The sequence below is a fragment of the Marmota monax genome, unplaced genomic scaffold (assembly GCF_021218885.2).
Source record: "Marmota monax isolate L192 unplaced genomic scaffold, Marmota_monax_Labrador192_F-V1.1 WCK01_AAM20220418_F8-fsc00021, whole genome shotgun sequence".
NCBI classification, from domain to species: Eukaryota; Metazoa; Chordata; class Mammalia; order Rodentia; family Sciuridae; genus Marmota; species Marmota monax.
This window is the reverse complement of record NW_026695228.1, coordinates 21,059,786-21,084,619: the sequence shown is the minus strand read 5'-3', so window position 1 is coordinate 21,084,619 and position 24,834 is coordinate 21,059,786. Positions and strand designations below refer to the sequence as shown.

At 53.5% G+C, this 24,834-nt stretch overlaps 1 protein-coding gene across 6 annotated transcripts in view; it reads left to right on the top strand.

The window, feature by feature from the left end:
• Positions 1-24,342, top strand: part of Slc27a1 (solute carrier family 27 member 1) — a 30,516-nt gene extending 6,174 nt beyond the window's left edge. For all 6 annotated transcript variants that reach the window (XM_046436783.2, XM_046436782.2, XM_046436781.2 and 3 more), the window contains exons 3-13: positions 13,368-13,762; positions 13,974-14,135; positions 14,212-14,281; positions 15,066-15,157; positions 15,235-15,344; positions 18,798-19,007; positions 20,001-20,127; positions 20,220-20,357; positions 20,431-20,595; positions 20,941-21,087; positions 23,112-24,342. In XM_046436783.2, the coding sequence (XP_046292739.1) occupies positions 13,368-13,762; positions 13,974-14,135; positions 14,212-14,281; positions 15,066-15,157; positions 15,235-15,344; positions 18,798-19,007; positions 20,001-20,127; positions 20,220-20,357; positions 20,431-20,595; positions 20,941-21,087; positions 23,112-23,269 (1,774 nt within the window). In that variant the 3' untranslated portion in view covers positions 23,270-24,342. The remainder of the gene's footprint in view (positions 1-13,367; positions 13,763-13,973; positions 14,136-14,211; positions 14,282-15,065; positions 15,158-15,234; positions 15,345-18,797; positions 19,008-20,000; positions 20,128-20,219; positions 20,358-20,430; positions 20,596-20,940; positions 21,088-23,111) is intronic.
• The last annotated feature ends 492 nt before the right edge of the window (positions 24,343-24,834 follow it).

Here is a 24,834-nt window from a genome sequence, read left to right as displayed (position 1 = left end):
CGAGGCCCCGGGTTCCATCCCCAGCACCCCCAACCCCTCCCCAAAGAGACCATATTCACATAGCTTTTATTACCGTTGCAAGTTGTCCTGTGTTTTACTTTATTTTGAGGCACTGGGGATTGACCGAAGGGCACTGACCACTGAACTATAGTCTGCAGCCTTTTTACTTTATGTAAATGTGTTTCTTGTTTTGAGACAGGGCCCTGCTAAGTTGCCTGACAGATGCATTTTCTCCACAAGGCACCTTCCTGAGGGTAGGGACACTAGACAGTGCTTTGGTACTGTGCTTGGGGCCCCCTTTCAACAACAAGATCAGCAGCAAGATAACACAGAAATGAAGACAAAGGTGACACTAAGCTGACCATAAAAGGGGCGCTGAGCATGACAGCTGAAATAAGGCAGCGCTGCCTCCCTGTCCAGCCGCAGCCAGGAACATGCCCACAGCCACTCAGACTTTCTCCCCGTAGCACGTGTCTGCAGGAGACTGGGAAATCTCTGTGAGTCTGCATTTTAAATAAGGATTTGAAAATAAGGAATCCATGAATAATGAGGATTAACTGTATGTCATAATTTGGGTTTGATGATAAGAATGTCCTCATTTTAATTCTAACAGTATTCTAAACTCATCATCCATTGGGGTGGGAGTGTTGCTCAGTCATAGAGAATATGCTTAGCATGTGCAAGGCCCTGAGTTCGGTCCCCAGCATAAGAACAAACAAACAAACTGAACCACTTAGTATACTATGATCACTTTCTATTTCCTGAACAACCTTGTGTTTCCCCGGGGGTTATTGATTGCCTTTGTATTTGTTAGTTCTCTGTCTTTAGCTCCACTTCAAGCCTGAACTAACTCCACATCAGTTGTCTCCTGTCGTCATTTATACGGTTAGATAGACTGTTAGTTTCATGGCTTCCAGGCTATCCAGGCTGGGCTGCCTGGGCTTGCTCGCAGCCATCCTCCTTAGGGTCAGCATCCCTTCTTTTGTGGGTTAAATCTCTGTCCCCTGACTCTCTCATCATGCATTTCTTTGGTTTACTCCAAGGAAGCACATGTTTTTGGAGCACATCTTTATTAGCTTTTGAAGAAATATAGCAAGGAAATTAAGTTTTTGAGAGGCTGTATATATAAAACTATATTTCTATCTTCACACTTGACTGATTGTCTGGGTATAGACTTCTAGGTCGGAAATTCTCTTCCTTCAATCTTTGAAGTTATTTCTCATGTTCTTTTTACACTGTGGTTATTGTTGAGAAGTCTAAAATCCTTTTGGTTCCCAACACTTTGTAGTGACCTGATGTTTTGTTGTTATTAGTTTTGTTGTTGTTGTTTGTTTGTTTTTGGTACCATGGATTGAACCCAGGGGCCTTAACCACTGAGCCACATCCCCAGCCCTTTTTTAATTTTTATTTTGAGACAGGGTTTCACTGAGTTGCTTAGGGTCTTCCTAAGTTGCTGAGGCTGGCTTTGAACTCAGGATCCTCCTGCCTCAGCCTCCTGAGTCACTGAGATTACAGGCGTGGGCCACCATGCCTGGCTATTTTTTTTTTTTTTTCTGGAACCAGATGGGTTCTTTTCAAGGTGACGGGCTTTTTCTATCTATTTTGTGGTCCATTGGCAGGACTTAGGTCAGTGAAGTTTTCTTGAATGATGTCACTGGTGATTTCTCACCTTTATTTTATTTTATTTTGGAATTCCTGTTCTTGAATGCCTAGAATAGTATCTGGCTTGAGAATTATTTGTTCAAAGAATGTGGGTGTTGAACTCTAACACACACACTCACTCTCTCTCTCTCTCTCTCTCTCTCTGTACTGGGCATTGAACCCAGAACCTTTTACATGGTAGACAAGTAAGTACTCTCCCACTGATCTAAAACTCTAAACTTTTCTCCTATTTTTTTTCTCTCTTCTGTTCTACTTTCTGTGTTTACTTGAATAGATTTTTTTTTTTTTCATTTATCCAGTTTGGATTTGCAGAAAAAGTGAGCAGGGAGTACAGAGAGTCCCCGTTTAGAACTCCTGCGCTGCGCTGCGCTGCCCCGCCCCCTCCTTGGTAGCGGCGTGGTGCGCTGGTTGTACCCGATGAGCCGGGATCGATGCCGCCTGAAGACCCTGGTTCTCGCTGGACCTCCGCGCAGCCTCTGTGTTCGCATTCTGTCGTCTTCATATTTAAATTTTCCAGGGTTCCTTTTTCGTTTTCACAGAAGCTTTGTTTCTGTTTTGCGGCGCCGGGGCTGGGACCCAGGGCCTCCCGCTTGCGAGGTGGGCGCTGTGCGGCTGAGCTCCGTCTGTGCCCCCCCCCCGCTTCTAGACAGGGTCCCCGAGGTATCCAGGCTGGCCTCGACTTTGCAGTCCTTCTGCCTCAGCCTGCGGAGTCTTAGGGGTCGCGGGGTGCTCTGTGGCAGCGCCTGCTTGCTGATTGGCTTGATCTTCAGAGGACAGACGGACAGATGGCAAGGCTTCCTCAGAACCGCACTGTCCACTCCACTCCCCATAAAAGGAACCTCGGGGCTGGGCATAGCCCCGGGCGATGTCTTCCTGGCACACAGGAGCCCTGAGTTGCATCCCCAGCTCTGGGGGAAAACGTCTGTTGTCCCCATTCCCATCCATGATGAGGCCCAGGGAAGGAAGGCCGGGCCACAGTGTGGGGGTGTTGGGCTGCCTCCCCCAAGGGGCTTGACACAAGAGGAATTTGCTCTCACAGTCCCGGAAGCCAGGGCTCAGAATCCAGGTGTCAGCAGGGCCACGCTCCCTCCAGAGCCCCGGGGAAGGGTGCTTCCTGCCTCTTGCAGCTCCTGGGTGCCAGTGGCCTTCTGGCTTGTGAACCATCTTCACACAGCTGTCCCCTCTCCCTGGCCTGTCTTCTTTCTCTTGTCGCTGTCGTCTTCTCTTAGGACTGAACCGGGCCTCACACATGCCAGGCGAGCACTCTTGCCCCACGGAGCCACACCCCAGTCCCCTTCTCTCCTCCTAAGGACGCTAGTCCTGCACTTGAGGCCACTTGGATCATCCAAGTGATGGACCCCACCTCGCAGTTACTTTAGCTACATCTGCAAAGACCCTGTTTCTAAGTCAGGTCACATTCTGAGGCTCTGGGTGGGGACACCCTTCAACCCACCACAGCTGCACAGGCAGAGGCCAAGCTGCACTTGAGCCAATCTGTGGGACACAAGCATTGTCCTCACAGCAGTGGTCAGTGCTGGGCTGACAGCTGTCTGACATGGTTGACAGACAGATGTGATCTTTGATCTCATGGAAATGGACAAAAGAGTCCTGGAGACTAGTTAAAGAAGGTGGCTGTTTGAGATTGTGATGAGCCATCTGAAGGGCGTAAGATGGGGCATGATTGTATCAGTCACCTATTGCTGTGTAACAAATTGCCCAGAATTAGGGGATGCAGACAGTGATGACTATTTATTATTTCCTATGGCTTCTGTGGGTCAGGAGTTCAAATATCGCCATTTTCCCCAGTTCTGCCATGTCATGTCTGGAACCTCAACTGGAAGATTCCAAATCCAGGACCAGAATCATTTGATATCTTAGGAGCTCAGAGGTGCTGCCGGAACACCTCTCCTGGTGGCCTGGGCATCTGCACATCATGGTGCTGGGTGACAAGGGCCAGGCAGGCTTCATGCTAAACAGAAGGTGTCCAAATTGTGCCCCATCTTCAGAAGTCACAGCCTTGCTCCTGCCACATGTTGTTCATGAGAAGTAAATCCCCTCCTCTACCCCAAATCAAGGGAGGAGAGAGCCCACCTTTGGAAGGAAGGACCATCAGAGAATTTGCAGACATATTTTATAACAGCCGCAGTGTACCGTGGTGTATGTCTTAATCCCAGCAATTTGGGAGACTGAGGCAGGAGGTTTGCAAGTTCAAGTCCAGCCTGGGCGACTTAGCAAGACCCTGACTCAAAATGAATAATAGAAAGGGCTGGGGATGTGGCTCAGGTGCAAAGCACTTGTCTAGTGCCCTTGAGGCCCTGCGTTCCACCCCCAGGACCAGAAAAAAAAAAAACAAAAAACCCTCAGTCACAGTGATAGACACTGGGTAGGGCCAGGAGGGCCTCTGAGTGAAGGATCAGAAGGTGGCGCCATGGGGCTGTGGCAGAGGATTCCAGGCACAAACCAAGGCCCTGAGGCAGCCACTGTTTGCTGCTAAGCAGGAGAGGAGCAGGCGGGAGGGGGAGGAAGTGAGGTGAAGGGTGGACAGGTCAGCACCAGGTGCCTTGCAGGCCACTGGGAGGATGTTTGACTGCAAAGCAATGAGGACCCTAGGAGGACCAAAAGAAATGTGAAGACCTTTTATGATTATGGAAAAGTTTAAACTACAGAAATACAGAGAATAAGGTAACATCGAGCCCTTGGGCACGTTCCTCTTACCCCATTTTGTGTTGCTATAACAGAGCGCTGGAGGCTGGGTAATGTATAAATAGTAGAAGTTGACTGCCCACCGCTCTGGAGGCTGGAAGTCCAAGATCCAGAGGTGCAACTGGCGGGGCCTTTGCTGAATCACTCTGGGTGAAAGCCAAAGGGCAAGAAAGCAGCCCAGAGGGTGTGGTGTGGGCAGGCAGCAGGGACAAACTGCTTTTTTGGGGGGTGGGGCTGGAACCCAGGGCCTCTTGGGTGCTAGGCAAGTGCTCTTCCCCAGGCCGCATCCCTAGCCCTTTTATTGTTTTATTTTGAGACAGGGTCTCACTAAGTTGCCAGAGCTGACCTCCAACTTTCCATCCTCCTGCCCCAGCCTCCCGAGTTGCTGGGATGACAGGCGTGCGCCACTGTGCCTGGCCCAAACCTGTCCTTTCATAGTGACATTGATCCATTCACAAGGACAGAACCCTCATGACCTAGCCCTTCTGAAAGGTCCCACCTCTCAACACTGTGGCACTGGGGATGGAGTCAGGGGGGTGGGGTGTTTGACTGCAAAGCAGTGAGGACCCTAGGAGGACCAAAAGAAACGCCACACCTGGGAGAGCAGCAGGACAGTCACCCAGAGGCCGTCTCTGGCCCCACTGCAGAGTGGCCTCGCCCTGAGACCCTGTTGCATGAGAGGGTCCCTGGCCTCGCCAGCTGGGGCCACCTGACCTGTGATCCCCAGACACACCCCGAGACACCCCTCGGAGACAGTCCTGGGGAGGACTGTGACAGCTCACTGTAGCCCAGGGGCAGGGCTTTGGCTCCTTTCCTCCTGAGTCTCCAGGGCCAAGGGTGACACAAGTCCCTGTCCGCCTGGAGAGGGAGGGGCAGGCCCAGGACAGGATGACGAGAGAGTGGAGTTCACCTGGAGGTCCTGGGAGCAAAGCAGGGGCGGGCAGGGAGCCCGGCATGCGGGGTGCAGTACAGAGAGGGGTCCAGGATTGCCCCATGGAGGGTGACAGTTGAGCTAGATCTGGGCAGAGAGCCACCAGGATGTCAGGAAAGAGTGCCCCAGGAGGTGGGCCCAGCCTGTGCAAAGGCCCGGATGCAGGAGTGCGCAGGAGCTTGGTGGGGGTGAGGAGTGACAGGGAACAGGGTGGGCCCAGAACATTCCCTGAGCCCTGCCAGTGCCTGAGTCTGGCACATTTGGGGGACCCTGTGCTATGCTGGGGCAGCGGTGGGCATCTGCCGCAGTCTGGCTGGGCACAATCAGGAGCCACTTGTCAAAAGAAACTAACTTTATTTTTAGAACCACACACGACAAACAAAATAGTCTCTCAGGAAAAACCCTCAGAGCCTCAACTACCACCACCGGCTTTCCCCAAGCCTCTCTCTCCCACCCAAGCTTCTCTCTCTCCCACAATCCTCCTGCTCTTGAGGCCGATTGGCTGGGTCACGTGGGCGGAGCCAAAAAAGTCCCCCAATGAGCAGCTCCGTGGTCTGAAAAGGCAGGGAAACAGTCCAATGAGCATCACCGCAGAGGAGCCAATCAGCTAGATGTTGCTGGGGCTGCTGTGAGCCAATCGTCAGCCGGCAGCTGGAAGTTTGCTGGGGCCCCTTCGGCTGTGGCTCTCAACATCTCCCCCTCTCTGTTTAAACAACAAGCATGTGGCTTAGGGACCGTGCCTGTTAGGCAGTCCAATTCAACATATGGTCCTTACCCGTCATCGGATGAACTGACCTCTAGGCGTCAGCCTCCTGTCTTAGGTTGGTACCACTGCAATTGGATCATACCCGTCACTGACTACCGGTCCAGCATACAGCCATACTTGTGGATAGGCCTTTGCACCTGTGGGGGGGTGAGGTTCTTTGCCTCACCTCTGTTGGCCCCCAAATTTTAGACCATCACTAGTAGAGGAGGATGCAAAATGCCATGACATTAAGCCAATTGAGGGCTCCTTTGAAAAATTGTACCACCGGTGACATCATCAGCAAAAATACTCCAGCACTACCACAATTTGCTGTACCAATAGATAGTTCACAATGCATACAGGTGAGCTCACAATGAGTCCAGGCAAGTTCTGCAAGCAGTTCAGTGATGGCTATTGTAGAAGCTGTAGATTGGTTTTATCTTTGACTTCACCAGCACTGGGATGAAGATAGGAATTCTGGCAATAATGGCTAAAGAAAAAATCATGTAACATTACAGAAGGCACTAAAAGAAAACAATTTTCTTAACAATTTACATTGTCTTCACCGGCACTGGGATGAAGATCGGAATTCTGGCAATAATGGCTAAAGAAAAAATTATGTAACATTACAGAAGGCACTAAAAGAAAACAATTTTCTTAACAATTTACATTATCTTTAAGAGAATTATTAAATATAATGAAAAGGAAAGGTGAAAGTAAACAAACAGATCTGTTAACCTTCTTTTTTGTTTACATATTAAAACAATCCTCAACAGTTGTTTACCCAATTTAAATTAAACCATATAAATCACGTGAAAAAAAAAATATTTGGATCCATTTTATCATGAGCGCTCATCATATATGATATATGGACATACGTACATTCAAACATATAACACAAAACACAAGTGTGCACACATAATATAATACATACAACACATAACATTATAGTAAAGGCCTTATAACTTTTTACAGGTGAAATCTCCATTGCAATGTTTAAAAACTCTATAGTCAAAAAATAGAACTGATCATCAAAACATTAACCTAGGTCTGTATGAGCTCAAAAAACAAAATAGAACTTCATGATATGGCAAAGGGCAATAATAAAATAGATATTGAAAAAAGCATCCTGGTTCTGTTGCAGATGTAAGAATAGCCAAACTGGAGTTTTGGATATCAGTTGTTATGGATTTGAGCCAAATCATCTTCTTTTTGGTCTGTAGAAATCGCTTTAGTTAATCTTTCTGGAATCCAAATCGGCTGCTGTTCTCCCTGTGGAAACACATAAACAGAGCCCCGACTCCAGACAATCACTGGGTCAGGACCTTGGTTAATCTCTCTGGAATCCAAATCGGCTGCTGTTCTCCCTGTGGAAACACACAAACAGACCCCCGACTCCAGACAATTACTGGGTCAGGACCTTGGTTAATCTCTCTGGAATCCAAATCGGCTGCTGTTCTCCCTGTGGAAACACACAAACAGACCCCCGACTCCAGACAATTACTGGGTCAGGACCTTTCCATTGTCCTGTTAGAATATCCTTCCAAAGTACCTTGGGCTTATGTACATTTTTTGGACACATATGCCTTTCTGCAGCACTAAGTCCTGATGAATCCAAATTTAAAAAGTTTAGAGTAAAAAGGGTTATTTTAAGTTTATCTTTGGGGAATATATACCCCTTCCCAATTCCTTCTTTTTGCTTTAATAAGTACATTTTAATAGTTTGATGAGCTCTTTCAACTATGCCTTGTCCCTGTGGATTGTATGGGATTCCTGTTATATGAGTAATGCCAAATGTTGAGCAAAATTGTTTAAAAGAGGTAGAAGTATAACCAGGGGCATTATCTGTTTTTAACTGTTTTGGAACACCCACAGTGGCAAAATTTTGTAAGCAATGAGCTATAACATCTTTAGTTTTTTCTCCGGCATGAAGGGAGCCCATCAAAAATCCAGAAGAAGTATCAACTGTAACATGCAAATATTTTAATTTTCCAAATTCTGGCAAGTGTGTGACGTCCATCTGCCAAATATGGTTAGGTATCAATCCTCTAGGATTGACTCCAAGATTAACTTGTGGTAAAAAGGTCACACAATTTTGACATTGTTTTATTATTTGTCTAGCTTGTTCCTTAGTTATTTTAAAACGCTTTTGTAAAGTATTAGCATTGACATGGAACTTTTTATGAAAATTTATAGCTTCTTCTAGTGTAGAGAAAATATGTATGTCATGTGTAGTTTTATCTGCTAAATCATTGCCCAAACTAAGGGCTCCAGGCAATCCTGTATGTGCCCTGATATGTCCTATAAAGAATGGATCTTTTCTGTCCCAGATTAGACTTTGTATAGTGGAAAGCAAAGAGAAAACAGTAGAAGAAGGGGAAATCCTACCAGCATCTTCAAGAGATACTATAGCATTAACTACATACTGACTATCAGAAAATAAATTAAATACAGAATCTTTAAACATCACAAAAGCTTGTAAAACTGCATTAAGCTCTACCTTTTGAGCTGATTGTTTGGGTACTAAAAATGTAAAAGTTTGATCAGGGGTAACTACTGCTGCTGTACCATTATTTGACCCATCAGTGAATATATTTGGAGCATTTATGATAGGTGTTTTTCTTGTCATTTTTGGAAAAATTACAGGATGCAATGACCGAAAAGACAATAAAGGATTAGATGGTAAGTGGTTATCAAATGAAACATTAGATTTACACATGATTATTGCCCAAGTATTTAACTCATTAGCTAACTCATCAATTTGATTCATAGTATATGGAGTAATAATTTTATTGGGAGAAATTCCAAACACTCCCTTTGCTGCTTTTATTCCTTTGAGTATTAATTGTCCTACAGCCTCAGGATACCTAGTAAGAATAGTGTTAGGAGAATAAGATAAATGTATCCATAATAATGGACCTTCTTGCCAAAATACTCCTGTAGGAATATTTTTTGTTGGTAGTACAATAAATAATAAAGGCAAACTTATATCAATTCTATCCAAATGCATATTTTCCATATATGTTTCAATGATTTTTAATGCCTTTCTTGCTTCAGGCGTTAACATTCGGGGTGAATTTGGATCTGATGGACCTTTTAGGATATCAAATAAAGGTCCCAACTCTCCTGTTGGTATACCTAAATAAGGCCTTATCCAATTTATGTCTCCTAATAACTTTTGAAAGTCATTAAGTGATTTGAGTTGATCTACTCGTATTTGAATTTTTGGTGGACGGACCATGGTTGAGGATAATAGAACTCCTAAATAATTAATTGGAAAATTTAATTGTACTTTATCTATTGCTATCTCTAGATTATAATTTTTTAATAAGTTTGTAAGTGTGGCATAACATTCTAGCAATGTGTTTTTATCTTTGTGTGCTAATAATACATCATCCATATAGTGAAATATTTGTAGTTCAGGATTTTGATTTCTAAGTGGCTGGATTACTTTGTTAACATAAATTTGACACATAGTTGGGCTGTTAGCCATCCCTTGAGGGAGTACTTTCCATTCATATCTCTGATCAGGACCTTCATGATTCAGTGCAGGGATAGTAAATGCAAAACGTGGACTATCCTCAGGATGAATTGGAATTGAAAAAAAACAATCTTTAATATCTATAACTAAAACATACCAGGTTTTTGGCAAAGCAGACAACTGAGGAATCCCTGATTGAGCAGGTCCCATAATAACCATCTCATTATTAATGGCTCTTAAATCTTGCAATAATCTCCATTTACCAGATTTCTTTTTGATGACAAAAATGGGAGTATTATGGGGAGATACAGAAGGTTGTATATGTCCTTCTGCTAATTGTTGTTTGACCAGGTCATGGGCTGCTTGTATCTTTTCTTTAGTCAGGGGCCACTGAGGAACCCATACTGGTCTTTCTGATTTCCAAGTAATTTTTATTGTCTCAGTGGCCCTTTCTGAAAATCCAACCCATGTCTGTCTGTTCCTTGATCTATTTGTATTGGTGCTGCTATACCTTGTTCTTGTTTTTCTAATCTTTTTCCTTTCCTAAAACCTTGTCTAGTCATAATAGTGGGTGCATTTTGGTTGATGTTATTTGTTAATGTCAAACCTAATTGATCTAGGACATCTCGTCCCCATAAATTTACGGGAAGATGATCCAATACATATGGCTGTATAGTTCCTTCACATCCTTCAGGATCCTTCCAATCTAATACCATTGCACTTCTATGGGGATTAGTCGCCACTCCTAGGCCACGAAGCGTTTGAGTGGCTTGTTGTAATGGCCAATGTTTTGGCCATTCTTGACGAGAGATGATGCTAAGGTCTGCACCTGTATCCAGTAGCCCATTAAATTCATGTCCTTGAATATTTAGTTTTAGCATGGGGCGAGAATCTAAATTTAAAGAAAGCATAGCCCAATCTACACCTGTGGAGCCTAATCCCTTGGAACCTCTTTCTACAGTACGACTGGAAAATTTATCATGTAGGCTGGGTATTATTAGTAACTGTGCTATTCTATCTCCTGGTGAAATTACTGATATACCCTTTGGAGAACTGGCTATAATTTTTATTTCACCTTCATAATCGGGATCAATTACCCCAGGACTTATCATAAGTCCTTTTAGAGTAGAAGAGCTGCGTCCCAATAATAAGCCTACTGTTCCTTTGGGAAGAGGTCCTTTCACCCCTGTGGGAATGATTTGAACTCCCATCTCTGGAGTTAGTACTGCTCTGGCGGAGGCGCAGATGTCCAACCCTGCGCTCCCTCTGGTTTGTCTGATGAGGGATCTGATGGACAATGTGTCCTGGGCACTACCCTGATGGGGTTGCTGGGTTCCTCCAGTGCTCCGTATATTTGTGGTTTTGGGCCCCGGAGCATTGGGCCCCCCTGTCCGTTTTTTGGCAATGGAGCCCGATGCCTTTCTCCACGATATCGTGGATAAACACTTGGTCCTTGTTCGTTTTTTGATAATGGAGTACCCTCTATGGTGGTTTGAGAACGGCATTCATTAGCCCAATGTCTCCCTCTACGGCATCGTGGGCAAATACCTGGTATTCTACTCCTTTGATACCTAGTTTTGTTAAACCCTCCTCCAATGGGGCAATTCCTTTTAAAATGTCCTGTTTGTTCACAATTGTAGCATGTTCTTGGCCTGGCATCTAAAGCCTGTTTTACTGCAGCTGCCACAATTTGCCCTTGTTCATTAATGTCTCTGGCATCTAAAGCCTGTTTTACTGCAGCTGCCACGACTTGCTCTTGTTCATTAATGTCTCTACATAATTTAATATATGTGTTTAAATCTTCATGTTTCCATGGTCTAATGATATCTCTGCACCAACGATTCGCTTGCTCATAAGCCAGGTGTTTTAGTAATGGCATTGCTTGTTCTGTATTCCCAAAAACTCTGGTAGCTGTTTGAATAAGCCTATCTACAAATTCAGCATAAGGTTCATTAGCTCCTTGTATTACCTTAGATAACTGACCTTGTAAACCTCCATGTCCTTGTAAAGTCTTCCATGCCTTAATTGCATCTGCAGCAGGCATCCTGCTGGGTGAGGCCCCTGGGGTGCCTGGAAGACCCCCTGCGGGAGGGGAGGCTGCTGGGAGGAGCCGAGTGGGGGTGTGTCGTGGTCCAGTTGCAAACACCCGGTTCCCTGCTCCTTTCCAAAGGGCAGCCGGAGGAGCCTTCGGGGGCTTCCAAGGTAAGCGCCGTCCCAAGCTCAGAGTCTCGGGAATCTCCTCTGAACCCCGAGCCCTTGCTTTAAAACGCTGCTGATGCTCGTTGCCGGCACCCCTGCCCCGCCTGTCTCCGTGGCTCCTCTGGGGGTGCCTGGCCCTGCCCATCTTGGACCTGTCCTCCCTGTCTGGCCCTCGTCTGATTCCCCACCACCCTGGCATCCGCTCTGGTCCTCAGAAGCGCCTGCTTCCTCGCCTGTCCCGGCCTCAGGGCCTTTGCACTGGCTGTGTCCCCAGCTGTACTGTCAGGTGCACCCCCCCCCTCACCAGGCCCTGTGCAGGTGCCACTTGCCTCTCGGGAGCCTCCCCCACCCCAGTCCTCCTCACTCTGCACTGCCCCTTGTCACCATTGTCCCTGGAGCTTGCTGGTGTAGTGCCTAGTGCCGGTGAGCCTCTGAGGGTGAGACTGGTGGTCTTCGTCCACTGCTCTGACCCCGGAATAGCGCCCGTAGACAGGGAGGGTGGGGAGGAAGGGAAGGACCGTGTCGGGGGAGCCGGGAGCTCCTCCTCTTCTTCTTTTTTCTTAGCGGAAGGACGGACGTTCAGTCCGTGTCCCCATGGTGCTGGAGGCTGGGAAGCCCCAGGCCCAGCCAGTCGTTTGGTGCCTGGTCCCCTGGCTCGCAGAAGCCCCTGTCCCACAGCGCTCTGTGGCAGGGCACTGCTGTGCACATGTGGGGTCCAGGGGTGGGCGGGGGCCCTTGCGCAGAGCCGCTGGGCCGGGTGGATGGACTTGGCAGTGATTTTGACAGGACAGGGGCCAGTGGGTCCGCGCTGGCCCTGGAAGGCGGGCGGAAGGAGGTGCCAGGGCTCTGCTCCCCTGCAGGGCTGCTCAGCCAGGGCCTGGGGCCGGGGCAGGGAACCAGGCGGAGGAGGAGCTGGAACCACCAATTTCCCAAGTTGTAAACTGAGAAATGCCAGGTCTCCTAGTCCTTGAGCTAAAGCAATTCTTGGTAACAGGTAAAAGTTTTCAGAGATCACTTCTCGCCCAGCTCACGCCTGGCCGAGGGGCAGCCACTCAGCCATATGCTGTTCAGGGACTGCTCCTGGCCTCCACTGCCCCCTGTCCACTGGCCTGCCACTCTCTGTTCTGATCCGCGTGCGACTGGAGCTGCGGCGGCACCAGCGTGCTGGCCACACCATCCCGCCCGCCCTGTGCCCCCGCCATCCGTCCTGTCCCTCCCCTAGGAGGTCCCTGACCCTGCCTGGGCAGAACAGCCCCTCCTCGCGCTGGACACAGCAGCCACCTGTGCCTAGTGCCTTGCAGTGACTTGGGGATGGCGCCGGGGCCCCACACAGGGCTGGGCCCTCATTGTGGAGGAAGCATGTGGAGTGGGAGGCAGGGTGCAGGGGTCATGGTCAGGAGCTTGGGACATCTTCAGAGAGAGAAGGGTGGGATTTGGCCCCTCAAGCAGCCGGAGAGAGGAGGACAGGGGGACTCCATTTACACCAGAGTGGCTGGTTGGAAAATGGCCTCTGTCCTTGGTCCCCTGAGACATCCAGCAACCAAATGGTTAAACGCAGCCCCAACTCCCCGGATCCTCAGATGGGGATGCTGAGGCTCTGGGCTGCTCCCTGCCAGTGACACTGTCGTGTCCCCCCTTCCCCGCAGCGGCCTCTCTGTTCTGATCCGCGTGCGACTGGAGCTGCGGCGGCACCAGCGTGCTGGCCACACCATCCCGTGCATCTTCCAGGCTGTGGTGCGGCGGCAGCCCGAGCGCCTGGCCCTGGTGGACGCCGGCAGTGGCGCCTGCTGGACCTTCGGGCAGCTGGACACCTACTCCAATGCCGTGGCCAACCTCTTCCACCAGTTGGGCTTTGCTCCGGGCGACGTGGTGGCCGTCTTCTTGGAGGGCCGGCCTGAGTTCGTGGGGCTGTGGCTGGGCCTGGCCAAAGCAGGCGTGGTGGCTGCGCTGCTCAATGTCAACCTGCGGCGGGAGCCCCTGGCCTTCTGCCTGGGCACCTCAGGTGCCAAGGCCCTCATCTACGGCGGGGAGATGGCAGCGGGTGAGGCCAGGCGTGGATGTCAGGTGGGCGGGGACCTGGGGCTGCCCCAGGCAGGGAGTCGCTGGGCCCAGGCCTCAGAAGGGGGCCTTCCCGGACTGGGCCCTTAGGCGCTAGGTCGGGCGGCCGCCTGGTGCACAGAGACCGCATCCTGGGCTTTGGGAGGGGGCCTGTCTGGCCGTGGCTGTGACCGTGATGCTCGTCTTGGCCTCAGCGGTGGCCGAGGTGAGCGGGCAGCTTGGGAAGAGCCTTCTCAAGTTTTGCTCTGGAGACTTGGGACCCGAGGGCATCCTGCCTGACACTCACCTCCTGGACCCGATGCTGAAGGAGGCGTCCACCAACCCCCTGGCACAGTCCCCTGGCAAGGGCATGGACGGTGAGTGCAGGAGGGTCCCTGGAAGCCTGCCCTCCCCTGCCCCCTGCCTCCAGTACCCAATGCCCCTCTCCTGCAGATCGGCTCTTCTACATCTACACGTCAGGGACCACGGGGCTACCCAAGGCTGCCATAGTCGTGCACAGCAGGTGAGGGGCCTGTGGCTGTCACACCAGCCCCTGAGAGTGACCCAGCCTGACCCTGCAGCCCAGCATGCCCCCTGGGTCTGTGGACAGACACCCCCAATTAAATGAAACCCATGGCCATCTCAGGACACTGCTACCTTGTGTCCATTGTCCTGGGACCCCACTAGTCCCCCTACCTCTTCCCCATATCCAGCCTGTCCTTATACCTGTTCCTCAATTCGTACACTTTTCTCAGTGCTCTGCCCAGCTCTGCTGGACCTGCCCCTACTCAGCCTCCTGCTCCCCCGACTGCTGCCCCCTCCCCAGTTTTGCTCCCCTCAGTGGCTGCAGGAGGGTTAAAACCGTAAATCAGACTGTCCCTGCACCTGGCCTCCCCTCACTGCCTTGGGATAAACCCCACTCTCTGGTTCTGCCAGCCCTGGCACTTCCTAGGTATTGTCTGCCGCCTCTTCATCCCTCACTCCTTCCTCTTTGGCCCCCAGCTCTTCCAGGTGCAGGGCCTTTGCGCATGCTGTGTGCTCTGTCTGGACAGCTTCCCTAGTTCATCCCCATAGCCCTGGCCCACTGGATCTGGGGTCAGGCCAGCACCTCCCCAGACAGTATCCCTCAGTCTCCCCAGGGTCACCCTCAACCCCCAACCCCAGATCCCTAGACTGTCAGTTATTTGCTGCTGGTTCCTCTCCAGCTAGCCTGAGCTGGTAGCTCTGGCCGGCGTCCAGCATGCTTGGCCACCCCCAGTCCCTGGGGACTGAGGGCCCAGCCCCTGCCCTCCCGACCGTCCCTGTAGGTACTACCGCATCGCAGCCTTCGGCCACCACTCCTACAGCATGCGGGCGGCTGACGTGCTGTACGACTGCCTGCCGCTGTACCACTCTGCAGGTACCGCGGGGCAGCGCGGCTGGGACAGGCCTTGGGGGTGGGGGCGGGCGAGCCCTCACCGAGCCCACCCTCTGCAGGGAACATCATGGGCGTGGGGCAGTGCCTCATCTATGGGTTGACGGTTGTCCTCCGCAAGAAATTCTCAGCCAGCCGCTTCTGGGACGACTGCGTCAAGTACAATTGCACGGTCAGGCCCCGCCCATTCCTGTAAAGCCCCGCCCCCTGCCTCCCAGAGCTGGGAACTGCGCCCCATCTCTCTCCCTGCGGGGGTGGGGTGGGGTGGGGGTGGTCCAGGAAGAGGAGGGGAAGGCAGCCAGTGTCCCTGAGCTCGTCCAGCCCCTGGCCAGAAGGCCTCTGCGCGTTGGGACCCTCTAACTGCTTGGAGGCAGGCAGAGGCGTTGCCCCCTTCTGCACGTGGAGGAAACAGGCTTGGGATGCAGCTGGATGGGACTGGGGGGCTGCTCCCCAAGGCGCCCTACGGTGCCTGGGCTTCCCGGGTCTTCCCTGCGGGGAATGAGGCGGTGGGCGGAGCGGGCGCAGGGCTGGGGGCCAGGGGGCTTAGCAGAGGGCAGAGGTGGAGGCGTCTGCTGTCCCCCAGGGTAGCTGGAGGGCCTGGGGGTGGACCTGAGGTGCAGCCGGGTCACACCGCTGGGCACGGCTCTGGGCGGGGCATCCTGGAGAAGAGTCCCCTCCTAGGCCCCCCTAGAGAGCGCTAGGAGGACCCGCTGGGAGGGTGGCCTTGGGGACCTGCTGGCCAGCTTTACGGAATGCAGAGCAGACGGCTACGAGAGTCCCAACGTGCTTGAATATGAACAGGAAAGCCGAGGGTCTGTGGGCGCCCTGTCACCCTGCCCCAGAGGCTGGGGGAGCCCAGTGCTGCCCCTTGGCCCTCGGCCACACCCGGTGTTGTCCTAGCGGCCAGGATCCTGTGAGGATCAGTAAAGCCTCCGAAGGATGAGGACTTTGTAAGATTTTTGAGGTGGAACTCATAAAATTTGCCGATTTGAAGTGACCAGTTGGTTGGCCGGATGTGGGCTCAGTGGCCAGGCCTTCCTGGGGCTCTGCAGCATCACCGCTGTCTAGTTCCAGAACGTTTCCGTCTTCTAAAAGGAGCCGCCCATTAGCAGCCCCTCCCCGCCCTGGGCAGCCACCCGTCCTGCCTCCCGCCTCTTGGATTTGAGCAGCAGACCTTCCATGGAGGGGGAGGGTCCGGGGGAGGTGTCCCCCTGTGGCCTTTTGTGTCTGATGGAGAAGACTGTTTTTGCAGCGTTGGGTGGAACCGGAGATGCTGGGCAAGGGCTCTACGCTGGGCGGCCCCAGTGTAAGGACTCCTTAAGACATAACCTCAGCACCCATGGGCACAACCACAGAGTGACAATGATTTCTCAGTGTCATCAGGAATCTGGGCAGTGGCCCAACCCCAATCCCCAACTCACCAGTCAAAAGTGGGTTTTTTCTTTGTTTCTATATTTAAAAGAATTAGTATCCAAACAGCCTGCCCCGGACTAGCTGGTGAAGGACCCTTCAGCTGGACCACCCCCGCCCCCGCCCAGGACATTCTCTCCTTGTCATTTATGTACTGAGCTTTATGCTTTCCTTCTCTAGACATTGCTGGAGCGTCCTCTAGCATGGTCCTTTGTCACAGCGTTTTACATACACTGGGAATTGGGTGCAGCACTTTGGCATTTAGCCAGGTGCTGTTGACCTTCAGGGCTGGGTCATTTTTTGAGGTGGGGGCTGTCTTGTGCCCCCTAGGATACCTAGCAGCGTCCTTGGCCTGGGACCACAAGGTGCCAGGGGTGACCCCCTTGACCACAGTGTCCCTGGGGAGTGGCCTCGCACCTGGCTGAGAACCTCCAGCTTCTACACCTGACCAGCTCCAAGTTCAACTCTGTTTGGCAGGTTCCCGTGGGCAGGGCGTGTCCTCTCGCTGGCAGCCCCACTCAGCCTCTGATGGGCTCTGCCTTTGTCCTTGCCATTTTGCTGAGCCACTGTGCGCCGTCCCCCAGCCCTTCAAAGCCCGTCTGTCAGTTTCCGAGAAGCAGAACTTTTGTGTCAAAGAAAAGGTCTGCGGCGAACACTGAGGGCTCTGTAGGGCACAGGGGACAGGATCTTGGAAGGTCAAGAATACCCAGAGAACAAGAGCATGCATTCAGGCCCAGAAATCCGCCTCTGGCTGGAGCGTGGGGGGAACTGCTTGTGTGTCTGCAGCCATGTCCACAGGCCCTGCACAGTGGCCTGGGAGGCCCAGAGGGAGGCCAAAGGCCGTCATCTAGAACCGGCTCTCCTTAGCTCCACAGAAGAGGAAGCTGTGACCCAACATACCTTCATGCACAGGCCAAGCATGCTGTGCATCTCCCCACTTGAACTGTGTACCTTCAGGGTACGAGGTCCCCTGGCACAGGGGAGACACAGCTGGGGTTCTAGGTCATACCCTGTTCCTAGTCCCTGTCCGGGTGCAGCTCTGCAGACTATGACTCCACGTTTTCTCCTCTATCTGTTTCCATTTCTTGTTTTCAGCTTTTCTCTTGGCTTCCCGAGTGGTCAGCTTCCTTCCTTACCTGGTCTCCAGGAGGGAAAGAATTGCTCTTCTAACTTTCCAGTTCTGATTCTCGTTGGCTCAGCTCTGGTCCAGTGCCCATCCTTAAACCAATCACAGTGGCTCAAGTTGGGCTGGCTGGGTAGCTCAGGCTGTGTTCCCCGTTCTCTCCTGGAGACCAGTGGTTCAGGTCTGGGAACCCAGGGCCAGAGCTCTCCATGGGAGTGTGATCTGGGTGTCCCCTCCTCTCTGGGCCTTGGGGCCTTCATCTCCAGGCGCTGTGCTTGGCAGATGGTGTGTGCTCAGCATGTTCGTATATTCTCAGATATTTAGTAAATACCTACAGGGAATGCCTCTCAGTGGCTGTGACATTTGAGCTGAGACCCGAGGACCTGGGCAGATGCATTTGGGGGGAGCTGCTGTCAGACAGACAGTACTGCAAGTGCAAAGTCCCTGAGGCGGAGACTGAGCTGAGGGAGCAGCAGAGCCGAGGGAACTCTGGAGACAGGAGGAGAGCAGGGCCAGGTGGAGGTGGTCACATGCTGGTTTTGCAGTCATTCAGAAGGCGGCCCCAACATGACTCCCGGGCCCCTGGGGCACCCTGGAAGTGAGCCCAGGAAGCCTAGTGGGGATGAAAAAGGCGAGACAGGGAGGGAAGGCGCCCTGAAGGGGGCGCCAGTGAGCAGATGATTTGCAGGGTCTCAGTCCTGTTGCCCCCCCAGCTGAGTGGCTCCACCCCAGGGTCGCCCCTGTGGGCAGCCAAGCTCAGCCAGCGGAGGCTCTAGGGACAGCATTAAGTGCGTGGCCTTTGGGCTGAGCGTTGCCCTGTGAGGTGCCAAACCTCCGCAGGCCTTGGGGCCATGTGCCCGCGAGGCTCGACCAGGATGTGCCGTCCCCACGAAGCAGTGTGGGGGGACAGAGGGACGGACCACTGAGAGGTGTGAGGCCAAGCTGCCTGCAGACAGAAGCAGTGTCCCAGGCGGTGACTGAGAACGTGGCTTGATGTCGCAGCTGTCATCATCCCGAGGCTGTCTCATGCCCTGTTGGGTTGGCTCCCAGGCTGGCGAGGTCCCCCTGTCAGCCCAGCCTCGGTTCCCCCAGGTGGTGCAGTACATCGGGGAGATCTGCCGCTACCTGCTGAAGCAGCCGGTGCGCGAGGCCGAGGGGCGGCACCGCGTGCGCCTGGCCGTGGGCAACGGGCTGCGGCCGGCCATCTGGGAGGAGTTCACGCAGCGCTTCCGCGTGCGGCAGATCGGCGAGTTCTACGGGGCCACCGAGTGCAACTGCAGCATCGCCAACATGGACGGCAAGGTGTGGGCCGCAGGGCGTCAGCCCCGGGGCGGCCCGGACCGCAGCTCCCTGGGTCAGGGCGCGGGGGTGGCATGGGGACCTGTGGGGTCCCCGATGCACACTAGAGGGGCACCGCGAGGCCTGCCTAGACCCTGCCCGGTGTGTACTGTTAGCAATGTGACCGTCACACCTAAGTGGGAGGGGTTCAAGTCACAGCGTAGCTGTGGGCCCCGAGCAAGGGCCTCAGCCTGCCTGAGCCTTGTCTTGGTGTGACGTCCGCAGGAAGAGCAGGGCCCTGGCACGTGGAGGTGCAGCTCTTCTAGGCAAGTCACTTAAGGCTCTGGGGCTTTGCTTTCCTCCTCTGTGAACTGGGCCGCCAGCTATTGACTGTGTCGTCACCGCACATCACAGCAGGAGCTGAGCGCGGAGCCCCTGGGTAGTGGCTCTGTAAGCCGGACACACGCATCCAGGGTTAGCAACCGGGATTACGCCCATTCCACCCCGCATGCCCCGCCCCTTTGGCTCCACCTCGAGGCTGGGGATGCACGTGGTAACCCTAATAAAGCCAGGGTCCTCACTGCGCATGTCTGTTGAATGGCCAGCCCTGGAGGGCACGCTGGCGTCCGCTGGGGTTGCTGCTGTAACTCCCTTCACTGCCCAGCGACACAGTCACCTTGAACAAGCATCACTGTCCACAGCACTGAGCAGGGCAGGGCTGGGGGCACTGCCGCGGTGGTTCCTGGGTCAACACAGGTGTCCACTTCCTGCTGGCCTGGAGGATCTTATGGACTAGGAAGTGTCCTCCAGCCAGGTCCCTGTGTGAGTCTGCAAGGCAGGACGGGAAGGTGGCATGGGCTTGGGGGCAGGATGCTGCCCTTACCACCAGGATTTTGCAGAGGTCCCAGACCTGAGATGACCTAGGGGTGCTCAAGCCCCGGGGCAGGGGAGGCGCGATGTCACTGGGGACGTTCCCCTAGCGCACCCAGGCCTTGCTGACCCAGTTCACTCGCCCAGGTTGGCTCCTGTGGCTTCAGCAGCCGCATCCTGACCCGCGTGTACCCCATCCAGCTGGTGAAGGTCAACGAGGACACCATGGAGCTGCTGCGGGATGCCCAGGGCCTCTGCATCCCGTGCCAGCCCGGTGAGCAGGCCCCCACCCCTGCCGCCCCTGGGGAGCTGGAGCCCTCCGCCACCTGCCCACCCGGCTCAGCCCGAGTTTGGCCTCCTCCCCAGGGGAGCCTGGCCTCCTGGTGGGCCAGATCAACCAGCAGGACCCACTGCGCCGCTTCGATGGCTACGTCAGCGAGAGCGCCACCAGCAAGAAGATTGCCCACAGCGTCTTCCGCAAGGGTGACAGCGCCTACCTCTCAGGTGCACAGCCTCCAGGGGCCTGGGGGCTGGCCGTGGGGATGGGGGCCGTGGTCCTATCTCTGGCCTCCACCAGGTGATGTGCTGGTGATGGACGAGCTTGGCTACATGTACTTCCGGGACCGCAGCGGGGACACCTTCCGCTGGCGAGGGGAGAATGTTTCCACCACCGAGGTAGAAGGTGTGCTGAGCCGCTTGCTGGGCCAGACAGACGTGGCCGTGTACGGAGTGGCTGTGCCAGGCAAGCTGGGGAGCGGGGTATGGTCCTGGGGTGTGGAAACCTCAGGGAGCCCGGCCAAAAGGGGCTTGAGGTTGGATGCCCTTGGGCAGTGCACAACCTAGATAACTATACCTGGCAGACCAGGTGGGAGCCCTGGATGTGGAGTCCATTCGCATGCATGATGTTGTCATCCAGAAAATGGGATCATGACAGCATCCTTCCTGAGGGGCTCAGGGGGTGGAGCAAGAGCTTTATAAAATGTTTTTTGCTTTGGCAAATGTGATCCCAGGTGGGGAGGACGGGAGGTGAGAGAGCAAAGGCTACCTGGCAGTGGTGGGGGGCTCTCAGCTGCACCTTTGTCTCTAGGAGTGGAGGGAAAAGCAGGCATGGCAGCCATCGCGGACCCCCACAGCCAGCTGAACCCCAACTCCATGTATCAGGAGCTGCAGAAAGTGCTGGCACCCTACGCCCGGCCCATCTTCCTGCGCCTCCTGCCTCAGGTGGACACCACAGGTGTGACCATCCCACCTTGCTGTCCACCACCTGTGTTGGCTCAGCAACCATTTACTCATCTTCCTAAGTCAGGCCCGCTGCTGGTGTGACGCACGGTCCACGGCCGCTGGCCCTGCTCTCCTGCGCGCCTTCTCGTCTTACAGACATGGTCACCTCTCCTCTCCCCACACCCCTCCACTTGCCCTCCTGAGATGTGGGCGCATCTTTTCATTTTCTGGGAAGTTCGAGTTACCACCTCGAACCTTTCAGGTTGCTCTCTGTAAATTGCCTGTTCACGGGTTTCACCCAGTTTTGTGTTGGCCCACGTCGTTTCCTGCCTCCCTGTCTCCCTCCGTCCGTCCATCCCTCCCTTCCCCCCTTCCTTCCTTCAGTACTGGTGGTGATCCCAGGGCCTTGCACATAGTAGGCAAGCACTCTACCACTGAGTCACATCCCCAGTGTGTTTTTTAAAATCATTTTTTAGTTGTAGTTAGATACAACACCTTTGTTTTATTTATTTTATGTGGTGCTGAGGATCGAACCCAGGGATCACACATGCTAGGCAAGCATTATGTCGCTGAGCCACAGCACCCACAGCACATTTTTTTTCTTTTCTTTTTCATTTTGAGACAGGGTCTCATTAAGTTGCTGAGGCTGGCCTCAAAATTTGTGACCCTCCTACCTCAGCCTCCTGAGTTGCCGGGATTACAGGCATGAGCCACCATGCCTACCTTCATTTTCTTTTTGATTGGTAGGAATTTCTTGTAATGATTTAGGTGTTAGTTCTTCAGCTGTTTGTGTATGTTGTATTTTTAGTTCGCTTAACCATGATAAATAGCAAATATTTACATAATGCTTGCTATGCACCAAAAGTTGTACACATCTCTTTTCATTTACCTCTCAAACTCCTCTGGAGTAATGCTACCATCAACCCCATTTGATAAAGAAACAGGCACAGAGAGGCCAAGTAATCTGCCTGAGGTCACCCAGCCAGCAAGTGGCAGAGCCAGGACTTGAATGCATATGTCTTACTCTGTTTGTGCCTTTGTTCTGAGATAGGTCAATGTACCTATCATCTATTTATCTATTTTTCTTTCTCTGTGGTTGGAACTCAGGGCCTCAGTTATGCTAGAAATGTGCTCTAAAACTGAGGTTGGGCCCCAGAAACCTGCATTGTGGTTTTTAAAGAATTGAGATTTGTCTTCCTGTGAAATGCACACTGGACTTCTGCTTCTCTGTCCCTTCCTCATGTCCTTGTGATGATACCACGAGGCTCTGGCCCTGTCACCACCCCATGTGTACCACAGTCGAGTGAGGAACTATCTGCTATGGATATTTGGCAAACCTCGCTGCCCCCAAGCAGCTGCCCAGAGTGTGCCTTCCCACCGGCCCTGGGCTTGGTGTTCTTGGTGTTTTACAGTCCAGTACAGTCATTCCCCAGTGTCCACCGGGGATGGTTCCAGAATCCCTGTGGATACCAATATTTGGAGACTCTCACGTCCCTTCTATGAAAGGGTGTGGTATTTGCACAGAACCTGCAGTGTCCTCCCATAGACTGTCAGTTCCGTCTAGATGACTTAGAACGCCCAATACAAGGGAAGTCCTGTGCGCAGAGTTGATACTGTGTTGTTAGGGAATGTTGACGAGAACAAAGTCTGTCCATGTTTAGTGCAGGTGCAGTTTTTCTTACAGTCTCCTTGCAACTATTCAACAGCCATTATGGGGCCAAAGCAGCCATGGAGGATGCATGAATGAGTGGTCAGGGATTGTGCCAATAAAACTTTATTGACAAACAAGTGGCGGGCCACATTTGGCCCACAGGGCCGGGGCTGCTGGGCTCCAGTCCTCTGTGTGACAGACACAGCCCTGCCTCGGGGTCGGGGCTGAGCACGGGGCCAGGGCGATGGGGTGATCAGGGAGCCCTTCCTGGAGGAGGGGGCTGAGCCACCAGAGGTAGCCACAGCGGGGAAAGGGCGGGAGGTACCGGAGAGGGAGCGCAACCGGGCCCTGGGAGCGCCTTTCCCAGGCTCCTGTCCCCTCCACAGGCACCTTCAAGATCCAGAAGACCAGGCTGCAGCGCGAGGGCTTCGACCCCCGCCAGACCTCGGACCGGCTCTTCTTCCTGGACCTGAAGCAAGGCCACTACCTGCCCCTGGACGAGGGCGTCTACACCCGCATCTGCTCGGGCGCCTTTGCCCTCTGAGGTCCCTCCCTGCCAGCTGAGACCCCCGGCTGAGTCTGGTGGGCCCTGTCCCCGGCTGCCCCTCCTGCCCAGCCACCTAGCCACATGCCGGCTGTCTGCGGGGTGCGAGGGACCCAGCCTCGGAGTCCTCCTACTCCGCGCCCCTGCCCCTGGGCACCGCCTCCGCCCTTCCCGGGAGCTCCGTGTGCCCAGGGCCCAGCTGCCCTCCAGGTCTCATCCCTGTCTCTGGCCCTGGACCCGGAGCAGGCGTCCCCGTCCTTGTGCCTTACGGAACCGCCCGGGCCTCCCCCTGCGCTGGTTCCAGATGTTTAGGGCCGTGAACTCCAAGAGGCCCCGCCCTCCCCGGAACGAGGAGCCCACCCAGGTGCCTGGCCCCGTCCGCGGAGTCTCCTGTCTGGGCTGGCTGCCTTTTGTACTTTGCCATCCCTGACCCTCCCGGTTCCCCCATTTCCCTTCTGATGCCCTGGAAGCTTCCAGAATGAACTGTGACCACTTGGATGTCGCCCCTGTCCACCTCTGTCTAGATGTCTCTGTTCAGGTGCCTCCTCAGAGCGCCCGCTGAGGGGCCCTGAAGACCGTCCGGGCTACCCAGCCCCCTGCTTCCTGTCCCTGGCAAAGGCCGCGGGTGTCCCCACTTTTGTGACTGCTGGAAGGACCTGTGAGAGCGGCAGCAGTGGTGTCGGGAAGATCTCCTGCCAGGGGGTGTCTCCTGAGGGCCTCAGGGGGGTTCCAGCCTGTTAGACACTCCCAGCAGCCACTCCTGAGGGTCCCCAGGGGTTCTGCTAGTGACGGTCAAACCTTGGGTTGGTGGTGACATCTGTGCAGTCCCCTTGGGGCAGCTCCGTTGCTGCCTTCCTCTCACTGGTGGCTCATCTTGGACCCATGTGCCAGCCAGTTGCAGTGGCCACCCAGATGCACATTACCCTCCGGCAGCAGCACCGTCCAGCCCTGAGCGGGGCGGGGGCAGTGGAGAGTGTCCCCACCTGCCTCGCAGCAGCCCCACACAGGGCTTTTGTTCCCTAATGGATTTTAAGAAATAAACCTGCAGAGCATCTGGCGCCTGCCTGCCGGAAGCCCAGTCGCTCCTTGTCCTTCACTCCCATGGTGCAGAAGCCGGGTGGACCCTGCAGTCGGGTCAGAGGAAGGGGCTTCTCGTGGTCAGGACAGAAGGCGCTGTGCCTGGCTCATCTCCAGCTAGGATCAAAGACACCAGGCCCGGCCCTGGAGTGCTGGAGCCAGGCTCTTGTGAAGCTCCACATCGCACTTCAGCAGCTCTGTGTACAGTTTGCTGAGAAACTGGTGAAAAAAGACCAGGTTACTGAGGGACAGTCATGGCAATTATGGCTCAAGATGGCTGTGGTAAGGTCAAGCTGGATACCTACCAAAAAAAAAAAAAAAAAAAAAAAAGTCAGCTTTTTGTTATTACAGTGAAGTACCTGAGGCAGCCTACGTTATAAAGAAAAGAGGTTCAGTTGGCTCACAGTTTTGGAGGCTGAAGGTCCAAACATCACAGTGCAGTCCCAAGTGAGGTCTCTCTTGGCTGCATCCATCATGGCAGGAGCCTG